Source organism: Choloepus didactylus, chromosome X, assembly GCF_015220235.1.
Source record: "Choloepus didactylus isolate mChoDid1 chromosome X, mChoDid1.pri, whole genome shotgun sequence".
Classification (NCBI taxonomy): Eukaryota; Metazoa; Chordata; class Mammalia; order Pilosa; family Megalonychidae; genus Choloepus; species Choloepus didactylus.
This window is the reverse complement of record NC_051334.1, coordinates 132,717,622-132,739,408: the sequence shown is the minus strand read 5'-3', so window position 1 is coordinate 132,739,408 and position 21,787 is coordinate 132,717,622. Positions and strand designations below refer to the sequence as shown.

Genomic DNA, 21,787 nt, shown 5'->3' with positions numbered 1-21,787 from the left:
AGAGGAAGCTGTGACTATTGGGTTAGGATTGAATGATGGTTTCCAGTGGCCAGGTATCTCAAATGAGCTTATTAATTATTGCTAATTTTAAAATCCTCATCCAACTTCTGCTTTTGCATGGAGTCTAATTGTTTGGAAATTCTGAGTTTCTTTTGATAAAAAAGGTGGAACATGTGACTGGGAGAGTAAGCTCACAGTGTGAGGGGCATGTATGTATGCTTGTGTGTACTTTGTATACCATACTTCTTTTGTTCTCTACCCAGCAGAATCTGAGGTCATGTAATGGCTTCCAGATTCTCAACCCAAATCATGTCTAGCACATATAAAGGCTTGAAATCACATCTCAGTGAAAATAGATGGATTTTTATTTTCCTCTTGTTAGCAGCCTATCAGAGCTGTATTTGCTCTTTGGTGGTGTTTTCCCTGTCTCCTCTATAATGTTCAAAGGAAAACATCCCGTATCTTTATCTTCAAAGATAGGAATTTCTAAGTGAAGTTTTGTTTTTCTTCTATGACTCACATAAACCCTGTGAGGCCTAACTCTTGCTGGGGTAACCTTTCTAAGTCTGGAACATTAAGGAGGTATTTAAGGTGAAAGGACAGCTCTGGAACTGATATAGTAAGGATTCCTTATTGTTTTTTCTTCACAAAACCAGTGGACATTTTTAAACCAAGAAGAATATATGTGAATGAAAAGCAGGGTCATGTTTGATGACACAGGAATATTTTAGATGACTTGCCCATGTCCCATATAAACAGATAATTTAGTTATGGCTTACAAATGGCACCACAGATTTCCTTTTTTTCTCAGGACTTAGAGGTTCTTCAAGGGAAAGCCCCTCTAGTCTACTTAGCAAATCAGAGTTAGAGAAATCTTCCCAAATTGGGCCTTTTGTTTAGAGAGTATTTTCTCAGCCCTGTAAGCTCAAAGTCACTATTTCTGATTGTATCAAGTTGCTCTGGGGACCCTTGCATGCATTTATGTCTGTTTCTCTACAAAGTCCTCATTTAGATGCCTTTTCCTAAAATTCATTCTTTCTAATTTCATTAAGTCTCTTGCTCATGATACTCTACAGTCACCATGCCCTAAGCTCTATAAAGAAATGATGCCTCAGTCTTACAGAGAACTTTATCCTGCACTCACAATTTCAATCCTCTTCCAAATTCATCCCAGATTCTCTCATGGACTCTCCTCTGCTGACATACAGGGAGGTGTCTTGCTGGGAAGGGGATAGTGTTCTAACTAAAAAGCAGACTGGTTTTCTTGGTGAGTCACTATGATCCAGGACTTAACACCAATCTGCAGCAGGCAGCCAGCCAAGGTAAATGGTGCCTTTCCATCCTTGCCCTTATCTTTCGGGACACGTAGGTCTTATTGAAGTGGAGGCTCATTAAACTCCAAGTCAAAAGAACTCTGTGTCCTGCATATCCACTCACAAGGCTCAGGGTTTCTGGCTGGCTGCTGTCTTATGATTATCCAGAGCTGAGCTATTGCTTGAGCAGTTGTTTCAGGATGGTGGGAAAAAGTCCTTGGCAAGATCAAAGAGAGAAGATGCTGCGGGTGGGCTGCTTACTGACTGGAGTGTACTGGAAGAGACAGAGCAGAATGTGGAAGGCTGGCAGGAAGTGCCAGTGAGCCTTATTCTTTGGCTTGGGGATGGAATGACAGTCAGAGAGACACAGGGATAGAGGGTCCAAGTAGTTAACCTTGTCTGAACTGAAATCACTGGCTGATGATTTAGACATCTCATTGATAAACTCTTGTTGGGAAACCCAGTGAGTTTTCCAGAGCCATATTGTCACTTCACTCAATTCTCCAAAAGTAAATTCATATTGTTTCCCTCCAATTCCACCATTCTTTTCCATGGCTGATATTTTTTCTTTTATCAAGATCCCTTGCCACTTGTTTGATTTGTCTTTGTTTTTAGAGATGCATAATTTTCCTCCTACCACACCTATCCACACAGTTCATCATAACCAGTTTCCTCCTTTCTCAATATTAGAGCACAATGTCCTAGGCATAAACGTTTATACGTCTAATGTTCCAAATGATTTTCAAAGAACAACAGGATTTTGTAGGTATGGGTAGAACTCACACACAGTGGTTATGATGGATTATAAATTTAGGTGGAAGATCTAAGGATGTGAATTAGGTGTGCATTTTGAGGTTGATAGGAATTTTGATAAAGTATATATTCACCCAGAAATCTTCATGGTGTTCGACTGATGAATCATTGACTTCTTTGAAGGGCATTTCATCTCAGGATGACATTTTCCATATTTGTGGCAATGTATTTTCTTTGAAGTAGGTGTTACTCCACCGAATATGTTAAGAAATTATGTCCCCACCCCAAAGAGAGATGGAACGACCTCTCTGAGCTCAATTTTCTCAGCCTTTCCTATGATTTTGGCTTTTGAAATCTCCAAATTGGGAACCTTGTGGATTTCTTTTTAGTTTCCCTTATAGCATGAGCTCCATTCTGGAGGTAGCAAGTTTCTAGAGGTGGTTTTCTATCTTCTGTTCTTTTAATATCCACCAGTGGACCACAGCCTCTTGGCAGTAGATATAGGCAGCTTGCTAATACCAGGGTAGTGTTACTAAATTGCTTCAGCATGAAATCTTTCTTGGAGCCAGGGTCCCCTGGGTAAGACTAAATTAAATCAAAGTGAAATTACTGAAGGCTCATGGAGCAACATATAACTAGTTGTAAGAAGGAGATGAACAAAGAAAGTGCACTTCACTTGTGACATCTGTGAAATAGTAAGTGTTTGGAGTTGTGGACAGTAGAATGGAAGAAGAAAATCAGGCATAATGAAGGATGGCCTCTGTGGCACTGGAATTAGTTCTACATTACTCATCTGAATATCCTTTAGTCGATGAAATGTGTGTAAATGTTGGTGTTCATCCAGATAGTATTAAAACTTCACCCCCTCTGCCTCCCAATCTGTTTTTTTTAACCTTTTGGAAATATTTCCAAATAGATTATTATATCCCCCTGAGATCCTTGCAAGTGTTATCCTTTTCAACAGATTAGGAAACTAAAGACAGATGAGGTAATATACAGTTTGTGATAAATCTAGAAGAAAAACCCAGATTTCTTAAATCCAAAATATCCAACCTGTACCTTGTCCACCAGTCAATAAATGGAGCAAGTTCATGATTAAGTCACTTCCTTGAAAATAGCTGAGGCAAATGGGTAGCTTCAGGAGTCCCAGACATAATTTTGTGTATAGCCATCCTCTAGAAAATAAGTTTGAAAGACATCCACAGTTGTTGGAAGTAAGAAAGAGATGCCATCACGTGGTATTCATTTGCAGGGATCAGATTTTCCTGAGTCAGAAGAGGGTTAAGGGCTCTGCCAAATGCTTGGGAACGGGTTCAAATAATTGCAGAAGTGCAATGGGAAAATATAATTGAGTGAGCTCAAGTATTTGCCTTATTCGTCAACAGTTTGCATTCCTGCTATTATTTGTCCCAATTTCATGATTCCCCTTTTAAAATTAATCTCTAAATAGGAATGATTTGAAACCCATATGTTGACTTGACCAAGCAAAGTAAATGCATTTATGAATGTATATGCATATTATTTGTGCATTTTCAGAGTTCTAGCTAAGCTATGCTATGCTCATTTATGATATTATATTTGACAGTTATTTACTATTAACTGGTCACCAAGGATTTACTGAACAGTGAACTAGAATTAGAATCTAAGAGAAATATGAAGGAAAATAGAAGAGCCCTGACCTTAAGTGGCTTATGGGATACTGCCCTCGAATAGGGTATGGACTTTGTCTTGCTTCCCACTGTATCACTACAGATTCCATGTATAGAATAGGTCTGGCACATGATAAACATTTAGTAGATACCTGTTGAATGAATGAAAGACTCTACATATGAATACAATCTTACAAAATGATTATGAGAGGCTATGGAGAAAAGTAGCAATCAGAGCCAGGTAAGATTATTCAAGGAAGAACTCCTGGAGAGTTTAGTGATTTGTTGAGGAGGGATGGAGAAGTTATTAGATTAATACAGTGTTGATCATCTACATAGTCCTAATAGAATTTTAAGGCTGTAGGAACCTAGAACATTGATAAAGGCATTTTTAAGAGCTGTATCTAGGCTGGACAGAGAGGACTATGTGACAGGAGACTGAGTGGTGAATTTGAAAGGAGCCAAGTAGTTTGAGATGTGGATGAGATCAGCTGGTCTACAGGTGTAAGAATGGAAGTGTAAAGGTTCTATGGACAAAGCAGGCCCATAATAAATACCAGTTAGTTGAATGCATGTGCTGGGAATAGATTGCTTCTGTTCTTAAGTAAGGCAGTGTTATAACGCACTACTTGAAGTCTGTTACAGCAACTGAATGTAGGGTGGGCTGATTGTGTATGTGAGTGTGTGTGTATGTGTGTGTGTTTGATGGGGGAGAGCATCTGAAAGTAAAAAGATCTGTAAGGCTCCATTGTATTTTATAATAATTTAGTTGTGAAATTGGGCTTAAGCCATTTTGGCTATGAAACTATAAGGGAATGAAAGAATGTGAGAGATGTTAGTTAGACTTAAGACAGAGTGATGGATTGAATGTGGTGGACAAAGGAAAGAGGGGAGAAAAATAATTCCAAGATTCTGAGACTGGAAAAATAGGGTAAGTGGTACCATCAACAGTGACTGTACTAGTGGAAGGATGGCATTTTGAGGAAAGATGAAAGCAGTCTGGGGCACATTCAGTTTCAAAGTGAGCAATCTTTCAGTCACTTAGAGGTCTGTGACTAAACAGTGCATGAGAATTCAGGACTAGAAATATAACATTAAAATATCAATATAAGCAGTTACTGAAAGTATGGACATGTGGGAGATCTCTCCAGTAGTGCAGAAGTATAGAGCAGGGTTTCACTATCTTGCACTCGTAACATTTCAGGCCAGATAATCCTTTGTTGTGGGAGGTTGTCCTGTGCATTGAAGGATGTTCAGCAGCATTTCTGCTCTCTACCCACTACATGCCAGTAGCACCCCCACCCCACCTGGGTGACAACCAAGACTGATTCCAGATATCATCAGTATCCCCTGGGTGGGGGAAAAATTGCCCCTGGTTGAGAACCATTGGTAAATAGGAAAAAGGATGAAATACCTTAGGTTGGATCTTTGGGATACAATAGGAGGCAGGGCAGGGGGCAGGTGGGACTAAAAGATCAAGACAGAATAAAAGTGGTTTTAGAAGCAGCATTAGAAGAAAATAGAATTCGGGAAAACAAGGGAAGGGGGCTTTGACAAGATTTTGAAAATTTGCATTTTATAAGACAACTCAAGTAGATGGAATGATTTCTTCCTTTCACTGAATACTCAGTGAAATGTGGTTTAAATGATGGATTTACTTGGCTTCTTCTAGGGGTTCATGGGTGCTGGTCTCTGAATTAGAAACCCAGACTAACTAATCTGTGGTTCTGAAAACTCATTTTATGCATGAAGATCTGAGCCACTACTTTGGCTTTGGGAATTTTCAAGTAAACTTTCACTTCCTTGAACACTGAAGGCATAGGGAAAAATCATCTGGGATACTAAGGAAAGTATATACATTGTGTTTTCTGTCTCTTGCATATACATGCACACAACCCAAGGCAGGACCTTATTTTGCTTTTACCTCAAAGAATGTGCCTACATACAGGATTTTCAGATCCCATTTTGCTTAGGCCTCATAGATATTGATCAACATTGAAGGTGGAAAGGAGAATCTTAGATTCATACAGTATTTAGAAATTGAAAGACCCTTGGAAATAATCTAGTGGAACTCTACGGGTTCCTCAGGAATCTTAAGTCATTTAAAGATACTGAAGTGTCAAGTGTGAAAAGACAGTGGAGCCCATTCCACACAACCCACCCATCATAGTGGCCCCTGAAACACCTCCACCAAACACTAGGACTCTGGAACACAATCTGAAATCCCCTGGTCCAGTCAAGGTTTGGCAAACATTTTCTGTAAAGGACCAGATAGTAAATATTTTTGATTTTGTGAACCATACAGTTTCTGTGGCAACTGCATCTTCTCAACTCTGCCTTTGTAGCTGGAAGGCAGCCATAGGCAATATGTGAATGAGTGGACATGGTTCATTTTGACCAGCTACAGAGCTTTTTGATTCACTGACTCCTGATTCCCCCTTCATTTTTATAAATGGGGAGTCTGAGGTTGAAAACAGGGAAGCAAGTTACCATTAGTTAGTAGCCAAGCTAGATCTAGAACCCAAGAATCCTGACTCCCACCTTGTTCTTTACCTTTCACTGGGCTGTCAAAAAGAAAATTTCTGATATGTTTATCTGTGTGTGTGTGTTCATGTGTGTGTCAGAAAATGAGCTCTGCCGAAAGGTCTTTTGTTACGCAGCACCTCTGAAAATAGGTAAAGCATTTCTACCTCATAAAATGGGGAATTTTTTAAAATTCAGTTTTATTATTCACATACCATACAATCATCCATGGTGTACAATCAGCTGTTCACAGTACCATTATATAGTTGTGCATTCATCACCCCAATCTATTTTTGAACATTTTCCTTACACCAGAAAGAATCAGAATAAGAAAAAAAAAAATAAAAAAAGAACACCCAAATCAACCCACCAGCCCACCCTATTTTTCATTTAGGTTTTGTCCCATTTTTCTACTCATCCATCCATACACTGGATAAAGGGAGTGCCATCTACAAGGTTTTCCCAATCACACTGTCACCCTTTGTAAACTACATTGTTATACAATAGTCTTCAGGAGTCAAGGCTACTGGGTTGGAGTATAGTAGTTTCAGGTATTTACTCCTAGCTATTCCAATACACTAAAACCTAAAAAGTGTTATCTATATAGTGTGTAAGAATAACCTCCAGAATGACTGTTCAATTCTATTTGAGATCTCTCAGTCACTGAAACTTTATTTTGTTTCATTTTTCAACTCCCTTTTGGTCCAGAAGGCTTTCTCAATCTCACGATGCCAGGGCTAAGCTCATAACCATGAGTCATGTCCCACATTGCCAGGGAGATTTATACCCCGGGGAGTCATGTCCCACATAGGGGAGAGAGCAGTGAGTTTACCTGCAGAGTTGGCTTAGAGAGAGAGGCCACATCTGAATAACAAAAGAGGTTCTCTGGAGGTGATTCAGGCACAATTATAAGTAGGCTTAGCCTCTCCTTTGCAGTAACAAACTTCATAAGGGCAAGCACCAAGATCAAAGTCTTGGCCTAGTAAGCTGGTAGTCCCCCAATGCTGGTGAGAATATCAGGAATTCCCCAGGTGGGGAAATTCAATATTTCCACATTTCCCCCTAGTCCTTCAAGGGTGCTTTGCATATACAATTTTATTCTCTGCCCACATTACTCTGGGATGTATTGGGGCTTCACACTAGCCTGTACAAACCAACCAGATTTCACTCCCTATTCAATGTTCCATGCAATTATGTTGTTTGAATCAACTGACCACACAAGTTAAATTATATAGTGTGTGTGCCGGTTTGAATGTACTATGTCCCCCCAAACCCCATTATCTTTGATGTAATCTGGTGTGGGCAGACGTATCAGTGTTGATTAGATTGTAATTCTTTGAGTGTTTCTTTGGAGATGTGCCCCACCCGACTGTGGGTGATGACTCTGATTGGATAATTTCCATGGAGGTGTTACCCCATCCATTCAGGGTGGGTCTAAATTAAATCACCGGAGCCATATAAATGAGCTGACAAACAGAAGGAACTCAGTGAAGCTGAGAGTGGCATTTTGAAGAGGAGCTACAGCCAAGAGGGACACTTTGAAGAATGCACAGAAGCTGAGAGAGTAGCTGCAGATGAGAGACAATTTGAAGATGACTGTTGAAAGCAGACTTTTGCTCCAGAGAAGCTAAAAGAGGATGCCCCAAGAGCAACCAAGAGTGACATTTTGAAGAGGAGCTGCAGCCTAGAGAAGAACTCCTGGGAGAAAGCCATTTTCAAACCAGAACTTTGGAGCAGACGTCAGCCACGTGCCTTCCCAGCTAACAGAGGTTTTCCGGACGCCATTGGCCATCCTCCAGTGAAGGTACCCGATTGTTGGTGACTTACCTTGGACGCTTTATGGCCTTAAGACTGTAACTTTGTAACCAAATAAACCCCCTTTATAAAAGCCAATCCATTTCTGGTGTTTTGCATTTCAGCAGCATTAGCAGACTAGAAAAGTGTGTCACAACAAATATCGATTTTGTACCTAATAAACATTTCTTCCTTTGGTTTCACACGGAAGTTGAACTTTAAAAACAGTGTTGTTCTAGTTTGCTAATGCCCCACAGCTGGGTGGGGCACATTCCAAGCAAATCCAACCAGCACCAAAACGTCTGCCCCACAAGACTACAAAGACAATGGCATTTGGGGGACACAATACATTCAAACTGGCACATTCCACCCCCTGGACCCCAAAATGACATTATCTTTCCAAATACAAAATACATTCATTCCATCACAATATCACAAAAACTTAAATCATTTCAGTAACAAAAGAAGTACAAGATCCCATCAAAATCAATTATAGGCATGGCCAGTCCTAAGGCATAATTTTTCTTTAGCTGTGGATCTGTGAACTTAGAACAAGTTATGTGCTCCCAATATACAAAGGAGAGACATTCATAGGATAAACATTTCCCTTGCCATAAGGAGAAACAGTAAGGAAAACAGGGTTAACAGGAGCAAAACAGTTCCTAAAACGCGCAGGACAAACTCCATTAGATTTCAAAAGTCTGAGAGTCATTTACAGAACAATGTTGCATCCTTGGGGCTTGAGAGAGCGGGAGTCTAACGCTTCCTAAGTGCCTTTGTGGTAGCCCTTTTCTCTCCAAATGCTTGGGTGAGTGCTCCAACATATCCACACATTGGGGAGACCACCTTCTCGGCCCCACCCTCCTCAAACATCGGGGCAGCTCCCGGATTCCCTTCCATCTCCGGGGCACACGCTCAACCCCTTCAGAACAGTGTGGTGGCAGCCAGGCTCTCCCCAATTCCCTGGGAATGTGCTCCGCCCTCTTTGGGACCTCAGATGGCAAAACTCTTCCAGAGCATCGAGGCGGAAAGCCTGCCCTCGACCTCCAGGGCAAACTCACCCTTTCCATGCATGTGGGCCACTCCGCTCTCCCAGCCCGAGACCTCTTGACTCCAGACCTCAACCTCCATGGCTCTGTCTTTGAAGAGATTTTTCCTTTAATTTTTTCCTTGTCTGTCTCCTCCAGTCCAGACCGGCAATGGCTCCGTCTATAAAGATCTCACAAAAATTCTGTTGGCTTTGCATGAAGCACACAGGGGTCAAAGCCATTAGACAGTAGGACTTTCCACAAATCCATTCTGGATAATTCCATCTCCAATCTTGGCTTGTACTGAAATGGCGGCTGGGTTCCATGTTTGGTTACATCCTCATGTTGGGCTGTAGTTTCTGGGATTCCACCCCCTGGAAGCTTGTAATTTTCCAAGTGATCAGCTTCTGGTCCCTTTGAACCCGAGAGTTCAGTTCTAAGTTTATCTCTTTCAGCTCGCATTTTACTATAAGCTGCAAGGAGAAGCCAGGATATGTCCTCCACATGTAGTCTGGAGATCTCCTCAGCTAAGTATTCCAGGTTGTCGCTTTCAAATTCTTCCTTCCATCTGACACCAGGACTCAATTTTGCCAAATTCTGTGCCACTTTAAAACAAGGATCACCTTTCTTCCAGTTTGCAACAACACATTCATCATTTCTGCTCAAGTCCTCATCAGAAGTATCTTTAGACTCCATATTTCCATAAACAGTCTCTTTAAAGCAGTTTTGGCCTTTTCTATCAAGCTCCTCACAATTCTTCCAGAATCTTCCCCTTATCCATTTGAAAAGCCGTTCCAACATGTTTGGTATCTGCAAACTCAGCAGCAAAAGCACCCCACTCTCGGTACCAAAATCTGTTCTAGTTTGCTAATGCTGCAGAATGCAAAACACCAGATAGGCTTTTATAAAATGGGGGTTTATTTCACTACACAGTTACAGTCTTAAGGCCACAAAGCATCCAAAGTAACACATCAGCAATCGGGTACCTTCACCGGAGGATGGCCAATGGCGTCCGGAAAACCTCTGCTAGCTAGGAAGGCAGCTGGCATCTGCTCCAAAGTTCTGGCCTCAAAATGGCTTTCTCCCAGGACGTTCCTCTCTAGCAAGCTTGCTCCTCTTCAAAACATCACTCACAGCTGCACTCAGTTCCCTCTCTTTGAGTCAGCTCATTTATATGGCTCCACTGATCAAGGCCCACCCTGAATGGGCGGGGCCATGCCTCCATGGGAACATCTCATCAAAATCATCACCCACAGCTGAGTGGGGCACATTCCAAGCAAATCCAACCAGCACCAAAACGTCTGCCCCACAAGACTACAAAGACAATGGCATTTGGGGGACACAATACATTCAAACCGGCACAAGTGTCAATATCATCCTTTACATGTTAGTCTGATTTACCTTAATCCTAACCAAGTCAGTTTCATTCATATCTCTAATTGAAGTCTGATCCCTTTTTTCCACCTCTTTAACATTTGCTGTGGGGGTAATGCTGAAATTCATAGCTGCCAGACTCTTGCTCTGAGTCTCAGGTGTCACACATATACCCAAATTTCCGGGGACCAACCAGGTTATACATAAAGAGCTCAGCATCTCAGAATTTAGAAATAGCCATTACAACTCAAGAATAGATGTAACTGTGTAAGAGCTTGCAATCTAGGAACCTTTACAATAAGACTTCCCCCAATAACCTGTGCTCTAAGATTCAATTCTCCGGGTTTACACATTTTAGTTAGTCCATATTAATGAGGCATTATAATGTTTGTCTTTTCATTCCTGGTTTATTTCACCCAACATACTGTCCTCAGTGTCCATTCACCTCACAACATACTCCTTGTAGCAGCTCAATATTCCATTGTGTGTATACACCACAGTTCACCATTCCGTTCATCAGTCAATTTATCCTTAGGCCAACTCCATCCACTGCAATTAGTGAATACTGTCACCATAAATCCCACTGTGCAAATGTCCATTCTTGTCCCTGCTCTCAGTTCTTCCAAGTATATACCCAATAACAGGGTTTCAGGACCATATGACAACTCCATTCTTAGCTTCCTGTGGCACCACCAAACTCTCCTCCAGATTGGCTGCACCATTCTACTTCCCCACCAGTGGTGATTAGGTACATCCCTTTCTCCACATTTTCTCCAGCACTTGTATCCCTCTATTTATTTTCAGATGGTTTTATTCACATACCATACATTCCCTGCTAAGTAAACAATCAATTGTTCCCTGTATAATCACATGGTTATGCATTCACCAACACAATCTATATAAAGACATTTCCATTTCTTCCACAGGGTAATAAGTGAAAAAAGTAAAAAAAAAAGGGAAAAATGACAACTAAAATGCAACAAAAGAAAAAATAAAATGCAATAAAAATGTCAGACAACAACATCAACACCAAGAATCCCATACCCCTCCCTTATATCCCCCTCTTATAGACACTGATCTTTGGTATATTGTCTTTGTCACAATTAATGGAAGCATATTACAATGTTACTGTTAACAATAAACTCTAGTTTGCATTGATTATATTTGTCCCCAGTATCACCCCATTTTTAACACCTTGTAAAGTTGACATTCATTTGTTCTCCCTCATGTAAAAACATTCTTAGAATTGTACATTTAGTCACATCATTGACCACTCTAAATTTCACTAAGTTATTTAGCCATGGTCTTTATCTTCTATCTTTTCTTATGGTGTCCTACATGCCCCTAATTTTCCACTTTCAACTGTACTCACAGTCTTCTTTGTTTAGTGTACTTACAGTATTGTGCTGCCGTAACCCAATATTATGCTCCACACCTCTCTCTCCTGTCTTTTCCTATCTGTCTGCAGTGCTTTTTTTAGTATTTCTTTTAGAGCAGGTATCTTGTTCACAAACAGTTTCAGTGTCTGCTTGTCTGAGAATATTTTAAACTCTTCCTCATTTTTGAAGGACAGTTTTGCCAGATATAGAATTCTTGGATGGCAGTTTTTCTCTTTCAGTATCTTAAATATATCATACCACTGCCTTCTCACCTCCATGGTTTCTACTGAGAAATCTGCAGATAGTGTTATTGAGCTTCCCTTTTATGTGATGTATCGCTTTTCTTTTGCTGCTTTCAGAATTCTTTCTTTGTCTTTGACATTTGGTAATTTGATTATTGTGTCTTGATGTAAGTCTATTTGGATCTATTCTGTCGGTGGTATGCTGCTCTTCTTGGACTGTAATTTCAAGTCTTTCATAAGAGATGGGAAATTTCCTGTGATTTTTTCTTCCGTTATTGTTTCTGCCCCTTTTCCCTTCTCCTTCTGGGAAACCCATGACATGTATATTCATGTGCTTCATATTGTCATTCAATTCCCTGAGACATTGCTCATATTTTTCCATTTTTTCCACTATCTGTTCTCTTGTGTGTAGGATTTCAGATGTCCTGTCCTCCAGTTCATGAATCCTTTTTCTGCCTCTTCCAATCTGCTGTTGTATATCTCCATTGTGTTTTTTATCTCTTGTACTGTGCCTTTTATTCCCATAAGTTCTGCCATTTGTTTTTCAAGTTTACAGATTCTTCTTTATGGTCACTCAGTGTCTTCTTTATATCCTTCATCTCTTCTGCCACATTTTCATTCACCTCATTGATTTGATTTAAAAGATTTGCTTATACATCTTTAATTAGTTGTTTCAGCTCCTGTATCTCATTTAAAATGTAAGTTTGTCCCTTTGACTGGGCCATATCTTCATTTTTCCTAATGTGACTCATAATTTTTTGTTGTATAGGCATCTGGTTTCCTTGATTACTCCAATAAGGTTTTCTGAGACCAGACAGGCCCAGGTCTCAGGAGGAAGGTGTAATAAGTATCATGTTTCCCTGATGATGAGAACCAGAAGGTTGTCACACTTTCCTGTGAGGCCTCTAGACTCAGCGCTTTTCCTATTCTGCCCAGAATGTGGTTAGTGCTTGTCCACCCACAGCTCCCCACTAGTGTAAAGAGGTGTGGTCCCTTTAATTCTCAGTGGACCCTGCCCTGGCCAGGGGCCAAGTGTGTCAGAAGCCAAGCTTAAGTTGTTTCTTGTTTTTGTTTTTTTTTTCCTACCACCCAGGCCCTGGGGTCTGAATTCTCTGAGGAAGGGCAGCCACTTGAGCTGGGCCCCATCCCCCTTTTCTTAGGGAAGATAAACCTTTAGGCAGTTATCTTCTACACTTGAATTCCTCCTTTGTCTCTCTGACTCTCTTAACTCCACCCTTGCCTGGGTCAGAGATGACAATTGAAAGTGCCTGAGACTTTCTCTAATGAGCTACTTGGAATGGGAGAAAAAAAGGAAAAAGAGAGAAAGCCCCTTTTCAAAGCAGGTCCCAGCCCCCCATTTCGCCGGTTATCTGCTGTTGTTACCCAGTTCTCTATGCCCCTTTTCCTGGGATACAGCTGGTTTCCAGTATTCTGAGCTCAGCCATCTCCAAAAGCCTGTTTTATTTATTTATTTTTCCATCAGTCCTGCCTCCTCTCTGCCAGAAGAGACCTCAGTGTTCCTTTCCTGCTTGCTCCTGGTTTACCTGTGCTTGTAGCTTGTATTCAGTAGTCCAAATTTGTTAATTAAAACCACAATTGGAGCTTGGTTGAGTTACTTTCCCTCTCTCCAGGTAGCCTGCTTCCTTTTTCCACAGGCAAGTGTTTCAGCTCAGCCTGCCATGTTGGTGGGGAAGGGCAGCAGTGCCACAGTTTGGGGAACTTTACTTACAGTTCCATGCTGTGATTGCAGCTGTTCCACCCATTCTAGGCTGATGTGTGTCCCACCATGTATGTCCCCCAACAGTTGTTCCAGACTATTTGCTAGTTGTTGTGGCTATTTACTAGTTGTTCTAGAGGACTAACTAAATTCCACACCTCTCTATGCTTCCATCTTGACCCACCTTCTCCTTCCTTCAGTGTTTGCTTTCAATTGGATTTCCAATGAATGACCTTGTGCTATGAAGGTATCTGCAGTTCTACTGTGTGAGGCACTTGAGGCATAGTGTTGGATGTTATTGGGGGAATGGGTATACTTTTAATGTTTTAATTAGACCTTGATTTATAATTATAGTTACTAAGAGAATGAGAACCATGCTTAGGCTATCTGGAGTGAGTTTTCAAAGTTGAGAGGACTGGAGCATGTGTGACTTGGCATTATCTTTTTCTTAAAAAAAGAAAAAAAAAAAGCCCTGAGTACTTTTTGTACCAGGCACTGTATTAAGCTGTTCATGTGTTTTCTCATTTGATCCTTATAACAATACCCCATGTTATTGATGATTGAGTAAATGGAAGCTCAAGGTGAAAAATAGAAAGCTCAGGGATAGTTAGTAACTTACCCAAGATTGCACACCCAGCTAGTGGGAGAGGCAGGATTTAGACTCAATCTGAGACCATAGCCCATGACCTCAGCCATTTTACTCTACTGCCTGTCTCTTTAGAGAGAGAATTGGCTCTCTTTAGAAGGAGCCACTGGCATTTCTGAAGGCTTTGGAAGGTGAAGTTGGGGATCCAGGATATTTTAATTACTGTTCTAGTATTGCAGATTCAGAAAGATAAATTAGGGAGATTAAACTTTTGAGGATCTTACCAATGGAAATAAGTTTGTGGAAGCTAGGTGGAAAAATAGAAAAGGGGGTTTATCATGGTGAAGATAAGAGTGAAGTAACTAAAGTCCAGGAAAGTAGAGGAGTTAATAAACCATATAGACCTTTGTTCTTTTCTTCCCATAGATGAGAACTAGAAAATATAGAGGATATAAATTAGAAGAAAGCTGACTTAATCAGTTGCATCTATAGGGTCTTGCATTGGTAGCATCTAGGTATTGTCCTTTTCTACCATAAACTTACCTAGGTATTAAGCATTTGCTGGATAATCATGGTGTTTATGGGTAAATTTGTAGTCTTTCTTCTTTTAGAGGAAGGATGAGAATTATGCCAGCAACAATGGCCCTATTACCTTGTGGAACATCAATGCAGTGATTTTTTCTTGGCCTGCTTTGTGGAAGTTGTATAACCTACCTTTAGCCAATTCAGAAAACTCCCCAGCCTTTACTGGTCTTTACTTACAAAGGGTTGGCTCAGTGACTTCTATTGCTGGAGATGATTTTGCTGAGATATTTAGATTTTCTTGTTCAAGAAAGTCAGAGCCTAGAGAAATCTGCATGGCCCTGGACTGCTTATTATTTAGTTCTTTAAGCTTGCCTTGCATTAGTTTGCCATTAAGGCAAGAACTGCATGCTATCTAAGTATAATTACCTTTAAGTATAACTGCTGTAAGCTTTAGTAATTATAGTTAACATTCTTTGCATTATCATTGCACTCCCCTAGGGTTTTCAGAGTGATTCACAAATATATACATGCACTTTAAATAGATCATGTGGATTATAGAAACCAAAAGGTAAAAGATAGAGGATACTTCCTGTTCTCCAATTATTCATAGCTTAGAAAATAGGAAGGCAGAGGCATCCATGAAATAAAGATTTTTGTTGTCCCGGTCAGTTTTTTTTACAAATGCATACCCCAGAAAAGAAAGCTTTCTTTTTTTAATTTCTTAGGAAAAGGTCTAATGGATAAAAACATCCAGGCTTATAACATACCTGAATTGGTTTACAAGGCTAAATTGAACTAGGTCTTGAATGAAAAGAAATATGAAGAAAATATAGAAAGAAATTAAAAATTTTATTTTCCCAGTCTCCTAGACAAAGCTTGCCTCGGGACTGGTGGGAAAATATAAGATAATGTTTTCTTCCCCCTGCAGAAAGTTCAGCAATTCTAATTTGGGGAGGGGGGCAGTGATAAAACAAAGAATGTTTCCATGCCAGCAGACAACATGCCATATGACTGGAAATTCTAAATAGCAGTGCTTTGCACTCATTACCATTAGTGAGTTACTGGGTGTTTGGAAGAGTAAGAAAGAGAGAAGCACTACCATTTCTAAAATAGGGGGAGTCAGGTTGGTCCTGCTAGCTTGACCCCAGCAAAATGAATATGGGAAATGTTGGGAGGTTAGGTAACCTCTTACTTTGCAACTCTACCTAGACAGCTCAAGGATTTGGGAATTTTTTTGAAAAGTTGGCGTTCAGCTGAATTATTGGGTGGTCTTTCTTTTTGACCAGGTTAATAATAGTATATTCAAATTTTAAACTTAACAATGAAGTTATCCCTAACTTCAGCTTCCACAATAATGACAATGATATATTTGCCCAACTTGGAAGGATTTCTGCTTTAGAAAATGTCCATGGGTCAATTTTTTAGCATTGAGAGGTGCCCCACAAGTATTACACAAGGCATAATTATTGTTTACTAATAAGGTTGGAAGGCTGCACTTACCCCATTTTCTTGGGTATCAAAGGTGTGTGTGTGCCTTCTTTAAAGAGCTCTGAGATCTTCATTCCTTTATTCCCATAGAGCTAGAATCTGGCTTGAAAAGTTACAAGGGTACAAGAACTCAAATTCTTAGTCCCAACCTGCTTCTGCCTTTGCTTTTGGATATGGGTTATAGGTTTTCAAAGAAGAATAATCATGTTTGACTGGTTTAGCCTTTGATTTGATTCATTAGTTTGAGTCTTTAGGGATCTTTGAAGGTTTCAGAATAAAAGTTGAGAGATGACAGTTCAATGTTATCAACTCAGGGTCATGAGTGAGGCAGAAATCACAGTAACTTGTGGTCTTTTAATGAAGACAGTGCTGGTCAGTGAAGAATGTGAAGACTTGACCCATGTCATGGCAGCTTCACTTTTGGGAAACAGAAACTTTCCAGGAGAGCAGCAATGATGAATTATATTGGATCATTACCAGGACCTCAAATTTCAAAAGCCAATTCTGGTCTCTTTGTCCCTTCAGCAGTTGACTGCCTTTTCTCTCCCACTTGGAGAGGAAGCAGCTATATAAAAGGAGGTGGACTTTTTTTCCTTACCAAATTAAACTTTTCTCCTGTAATAACCCCCTTTTTTCTTAGCATGTCTCTACTGTAAAGCCCAAAATAAGTGAAGAAGAATGGAAGTGAGGCTATCCATAAGTGGGAAACTGAAAAGTATTATTGAGAATTCAGTAGAAATAGAATTTTGTGTGACCTCGGGCTTGAATATATGTTACTATCTGTCTTTCTTTTCACATCATTTTTTTATTTATTGGACTGGAAGTTGAGAGACCTAATTGCTTATTTTGGTTCATGGTCATCTTTCAAAATCTTTATGAAGTGTACCCAGTTGGTTTGTAATATACTGATAGCTAGTATAATTTATTTTTATATTTATTTTTATTTATTTATTTATTTAAAAAAATTATTGTGTGACACATTGGTTAGGCACAAGGGATACAAAGTTAAATAAGATAAAGCCCCCACCCACGGGCTGCTCGTTGTTTAGGTGGGAGAATAAATTTAAAGGATTCAATGGAAAGTGATAAAAATCTTAGTATAGGTGTAGACACTTTATGGGAAAATAGTGGAAGGAGTGATGACAAATATGCAGCAATTGAGGAAGACTTTCCAGAGGAGCGATTGTATCTAGACTTTGAGGGATAAATAGGAGACAGAAGCCTGTCCTCTAGAAGCATGGCATCAAAGACTCTACTGAAGGAAAGAAATACACTTGGAGAAAACATAGAGATGGGGAAGGAGGAAGAGACCAAAATAGGGTTCCTAATTCCTATCTCTCTTCTCATTCTCTGTATGATAAATACAAAGCAGCCTGCTACACATCCTGAAAGACCTTCTCTCCATCCTTTCTTTTTTGGAGCTGGATTTGGGAACAGGAAGAGATCTAAACCAAATGCTGGATTTGGGGACTGCATAACTGATTCTGTTCCTGTCTTTCCTTCCATCTTGCAAATCTCCCAATCTGGATTGTCAGCTGAAAAAGAAGCAGGTGTATGTAGATAAGGTGGAGAAGATGCAGCAGGCCCTGGTACAGCTCCAGGCAGCATGTGAAAAACGTGAGCAGCTGGAGCACCGTCTCCGAACGCGACTGGAGAGGGAGCTTGAATCCCTCAGAATTCAGCAGGTATGGAGAACTTAAAGGAAAAACAAAAAGAAAAGGAGATTATTCATGGCTGCTTATTTTTCAGTTGCCTTTTTACATGAAAGTAAAAGCCACACACTTGCTCAACTTTCAGTTTTTTGCCCATCTGATTTTACTCCAGAGTGCCTCCCAATTGTAAATATGAAGTCTACTTCCTTAACTTCCTATCCCAGCAAAATCCCTAAGGCCTATTATCTTGCATCTTTTATTTTTATATGCATCTTAGAAACAGTAGATCCTATAGGAAATGAAAATGCTTTATAAATAGACTCACAGACATTTTAGAATTGGAAATGATCTTTAGAAATCATCTGTGTATTCCAGTTCTCATTGTTAGATCAGAGAAAGTTAATACCCAGAAAGGGTTGCATAACTCTCTTCAAGTCACTCAGCAAGTTAGGGACAAGTTAGGGACTAGATCCTACATTTTTGATTCCTGTTTCTGTTGTATACTATGCTGGCAGGCAAGGATAGCACCTTCTAACTCTTATCGGTCCACTTTCTGAGCATGACAATTTGATATGGCAGACTCCTTTCCTAACCAAGGCAGTATCATTTTCATGCCCAAGACAGGAAATCCTGTGGCCTTAGGAGGACATCTGAATTCCCCTTGTTTCAGAATCAGAATCCAAACTGAAGTGACTTGCACAATAATCCTTTCCTAGAATGGATTTTTTAAATGGGACTCAGCACCATGGTTCTCCTCTCACTAACATGAGGTATCACCGGAATCTCCCCCAACAGCGCCAGGGCAACTCTCAGCCCACAAATGTTTCAGAATGCAATGCTGCTGCACTGATGGAGCTGCTTCGTGAGAAAGAGGAGAGGATCCTGGCCCTGGAAGCTGATATGACTAAGTGGGAGCAGAAGTACTTGGAGGAAAATGTGATGAGACATTTTGCACTGGATGCTGCTGCAACTGTGGCTGCTCAGAGGTCAGTAGTTAGCTAGTAAGATCACTACTTGAAAAGGTTTGGTGAGGAAAACAGAAAGGTAATTGAATGTATTAGTATACTAAGGCTGCAATAATAAAGTACCAAAACTGGGTGGGTGGCTTAAAATAACAAAAATTTATACTGTCACAGTTCTGGAGACCAGAAGTCTGAAATCAAGGTGTTGGCAGGGTCATGCTTCCTCCGGTGATTCTAAGGAAGAATCTTTCCTTGCCTTTTCCAGTTTTCAGTGACCTGAGGCTCCAATCTCTGCCTCCGTCTCCACATGGCCTTCTTCTCTGTGTGTCATTGTGTCCTCTCCTCTTCTCATAAGGACACTCAGCTATTGGATTTAGAGATCACCCTAAATCTAGGATGATATCATCTTGAGATACTCAGCTAATTACATTTGCAGAGACCCAGTTTCCAAATAAAGTCACATTTTGAGTTTCCTAGTGAACACGAATTTTGGGGGTTACTATTAAATCCACTACACTGATAAATAGATTTATCAGTGGACTCATTTTTCTATAACAGTCTGTTTTTTTCATCCCATTTCTACTTAAGTGTGTTTTCTTTCATCTGGTTATGAAAGACCCAGATGAAAGAATATGGGGGCAGAGAAACAGGGATTTGAAAATTAAGTTTGCTTTATGAAGTTATTGAAATAGTAGTTCAACTTTACTTGGGAGCCAGAACAATTGCAGGTGGGATCAACTGAATGTTTGTACACCACCTTCACCAGAATGATAGATTCTTTCAGCCACAAATGTAAGTTTCTTTGTTTGACCCTGGACTGGAGTGAAAGCCTCTCCAGAGAAATGCCACACAGAAACTAAATGTCATACAGGAGTGGCTGCTGCCATTTGATAGCTCTGGCTTGTCCAAGGTATGTCAAAGGCTGTGCTGAACATGAATCCATCCCTGCCCTTTGAGAAGGTCTGTATTTGAAGGCCACATTCTTTGTGTACATGACCTCATCACATGTAAGCAATCATATTCCATCTGGTAGGCAGAGAAAGTGGCGGGAGGATTTTTTTCTTAATTTCCCCTTCTTATTTGTTCTACTTTTCATGTTATAAAGATTAATTATTCAACTTTGGAGGAAACAATGTTTGATCATTTGTCTGTCTCTCTGCTGTTTATAATTGTCAGTTGGGAAAGAAATATGAAACCAACAACAACAAAAAACTAAATTCAAATCGGAATGAGGTGAATTGTGGAGATACAGACAGGGCCTTGGTCTAGAATTTGGTATCTAAGGTAGACTACAGCATATTGCAGCCAGATAGGTGGTCTCTATCCAGAAACTTACTTAAAACCAGTGTTGATTTTAACATTCTCCTAAGTATGTTAAGCCAGAATAGTCTGAAAACACTTACCAGATTTGGGCTGGGATTTGTGTGTGGAGAGGGTGGTGGATACATTTATTTCTGAGTCCTTCTCATGCCAAATCTGAGGGGTGTCAGTTATCAAGAGCTGGACTGGTGATTTATAAACCTATTCCAAATTCTCCAGGAAGACATATTTAATTTTTCTAGCATGTTCTACTTGTCTCCAGATATTCCCCATAACTTAAATAGATTGAAGCTTCTTGTGGCTTGATTTCTAAGTCCTCATGGGCTTACACTTAATTGTCTCTTGTTTCCTGAGAAAGGTGTGCTCAATACATGCCAAAGTAGTAATGCACAGAAAATCCAGCTGTGCTAGAAGATGGTAGAGAGGTTGTTGGCAAAAAGAAACAGAATTAAGTGTGATTTTAGCTGCTACATCCCAAGGAAATACCTGAGTGTATCACTTGTTCAGAGGTGATTCATGAAACCCCAACATTGAAAACATTGTTTTTATTGGGAGGGAGGAGATATGAGGTAATTTTGTCATCTTTGGGAAGAAGCTTAGAAAGAAACAGCTCATGACATGGGCCAAGGTGAGGGTGTGCCATGTGAGAACATGCTGGATACCCAGTGTTCTTTGTACTGGAATGTCTGCAGCTGAAACTGCCTTCAGATGAGTCTCTGGTTGTATGCAGACTCCAGGTCCAAAGCAGGAAAGCTAAGGTTTTGTCACTGGGAGTCTTGTATAAAGAAACTACTCTCTTTCTATCTTCCCTGGAAAATTTTCAGTATTGGGGGAGCCGACTTTCAGATGGAGTTCCCAAATATGTTGTCCCCCATAAGTTAGATTTAATTTTAACCAAATTCCTTTACATCATCAGAGAGAAAGTTTCCATTTCATCACTGTTTTCAACAAAATATGCATGCTTATTATTTAATATGACAAAAAGCTGCCACCTCCCAGCTCAGGCAAACATTTCATTTATGGGCTATGTACCCTATATGTGTCTACTAATCCAACCCACAGAGGAGAGACTGTATTCAAATATCTGCAAAATGAGAATTGGAGTGACTTGTCCAGACCCTTCTGTTTCTAGTATTAAACTATATATCCAAATATAGTGTGTTTCATGCTCTGCCTTGAAAATCAGTTTCCTTCTCCTTCTGTCTTGATCATGAGATTTCAAATTTAGGAAGTAATACTTATCAGAAAACTTTATTATAGAACCTTTGGGCTCTTCTGCCTAACCTTCCAACATTTCTTATGAGTCCTTCTTTGTCCAGTGTTTCATTCTTCCTCCTCCCATGTCAAAATGTAGGTATTGGGTATTAACCAATGTTTTTCCCTTTTCCCTTTCCATTGTAAAAACAAGCAAACAAAAAACACCTCTGACAAGGGTGAAGGCAGTGGAGATTCAAAGGATTTACAGAGGGCTGTGGGGAAACT

General features: G+C 40.1%; 1 protein-coding gene across 3 annotated transcripts in view; it reads left to right on the top strand.

The window, feature by feature from the left end:
* Positions 1-21,787, top strand: part of AMOT (angiomotin) — an 82,957-nt gene that overhangs the window by 39,030 nt on the left and 22,140 nt on the right. For all 3 annotated transcript variants that reach the window (XM_037821466.1, XM_037821465.1, XM_037821467.1), the window contains 2 exons: positions 17,907-18,056; positions 18,819-19,009. In XM_037821466.1, the coding sequence (XP_037677394.1) occupies positions 17,907-18,056; positions 18,819-19,009 (341 nt within the window). The remainder of the gene's footprint in view (positions 1-17,906; positions 18,057-18,818; positions 19,010-21,787) is intronic.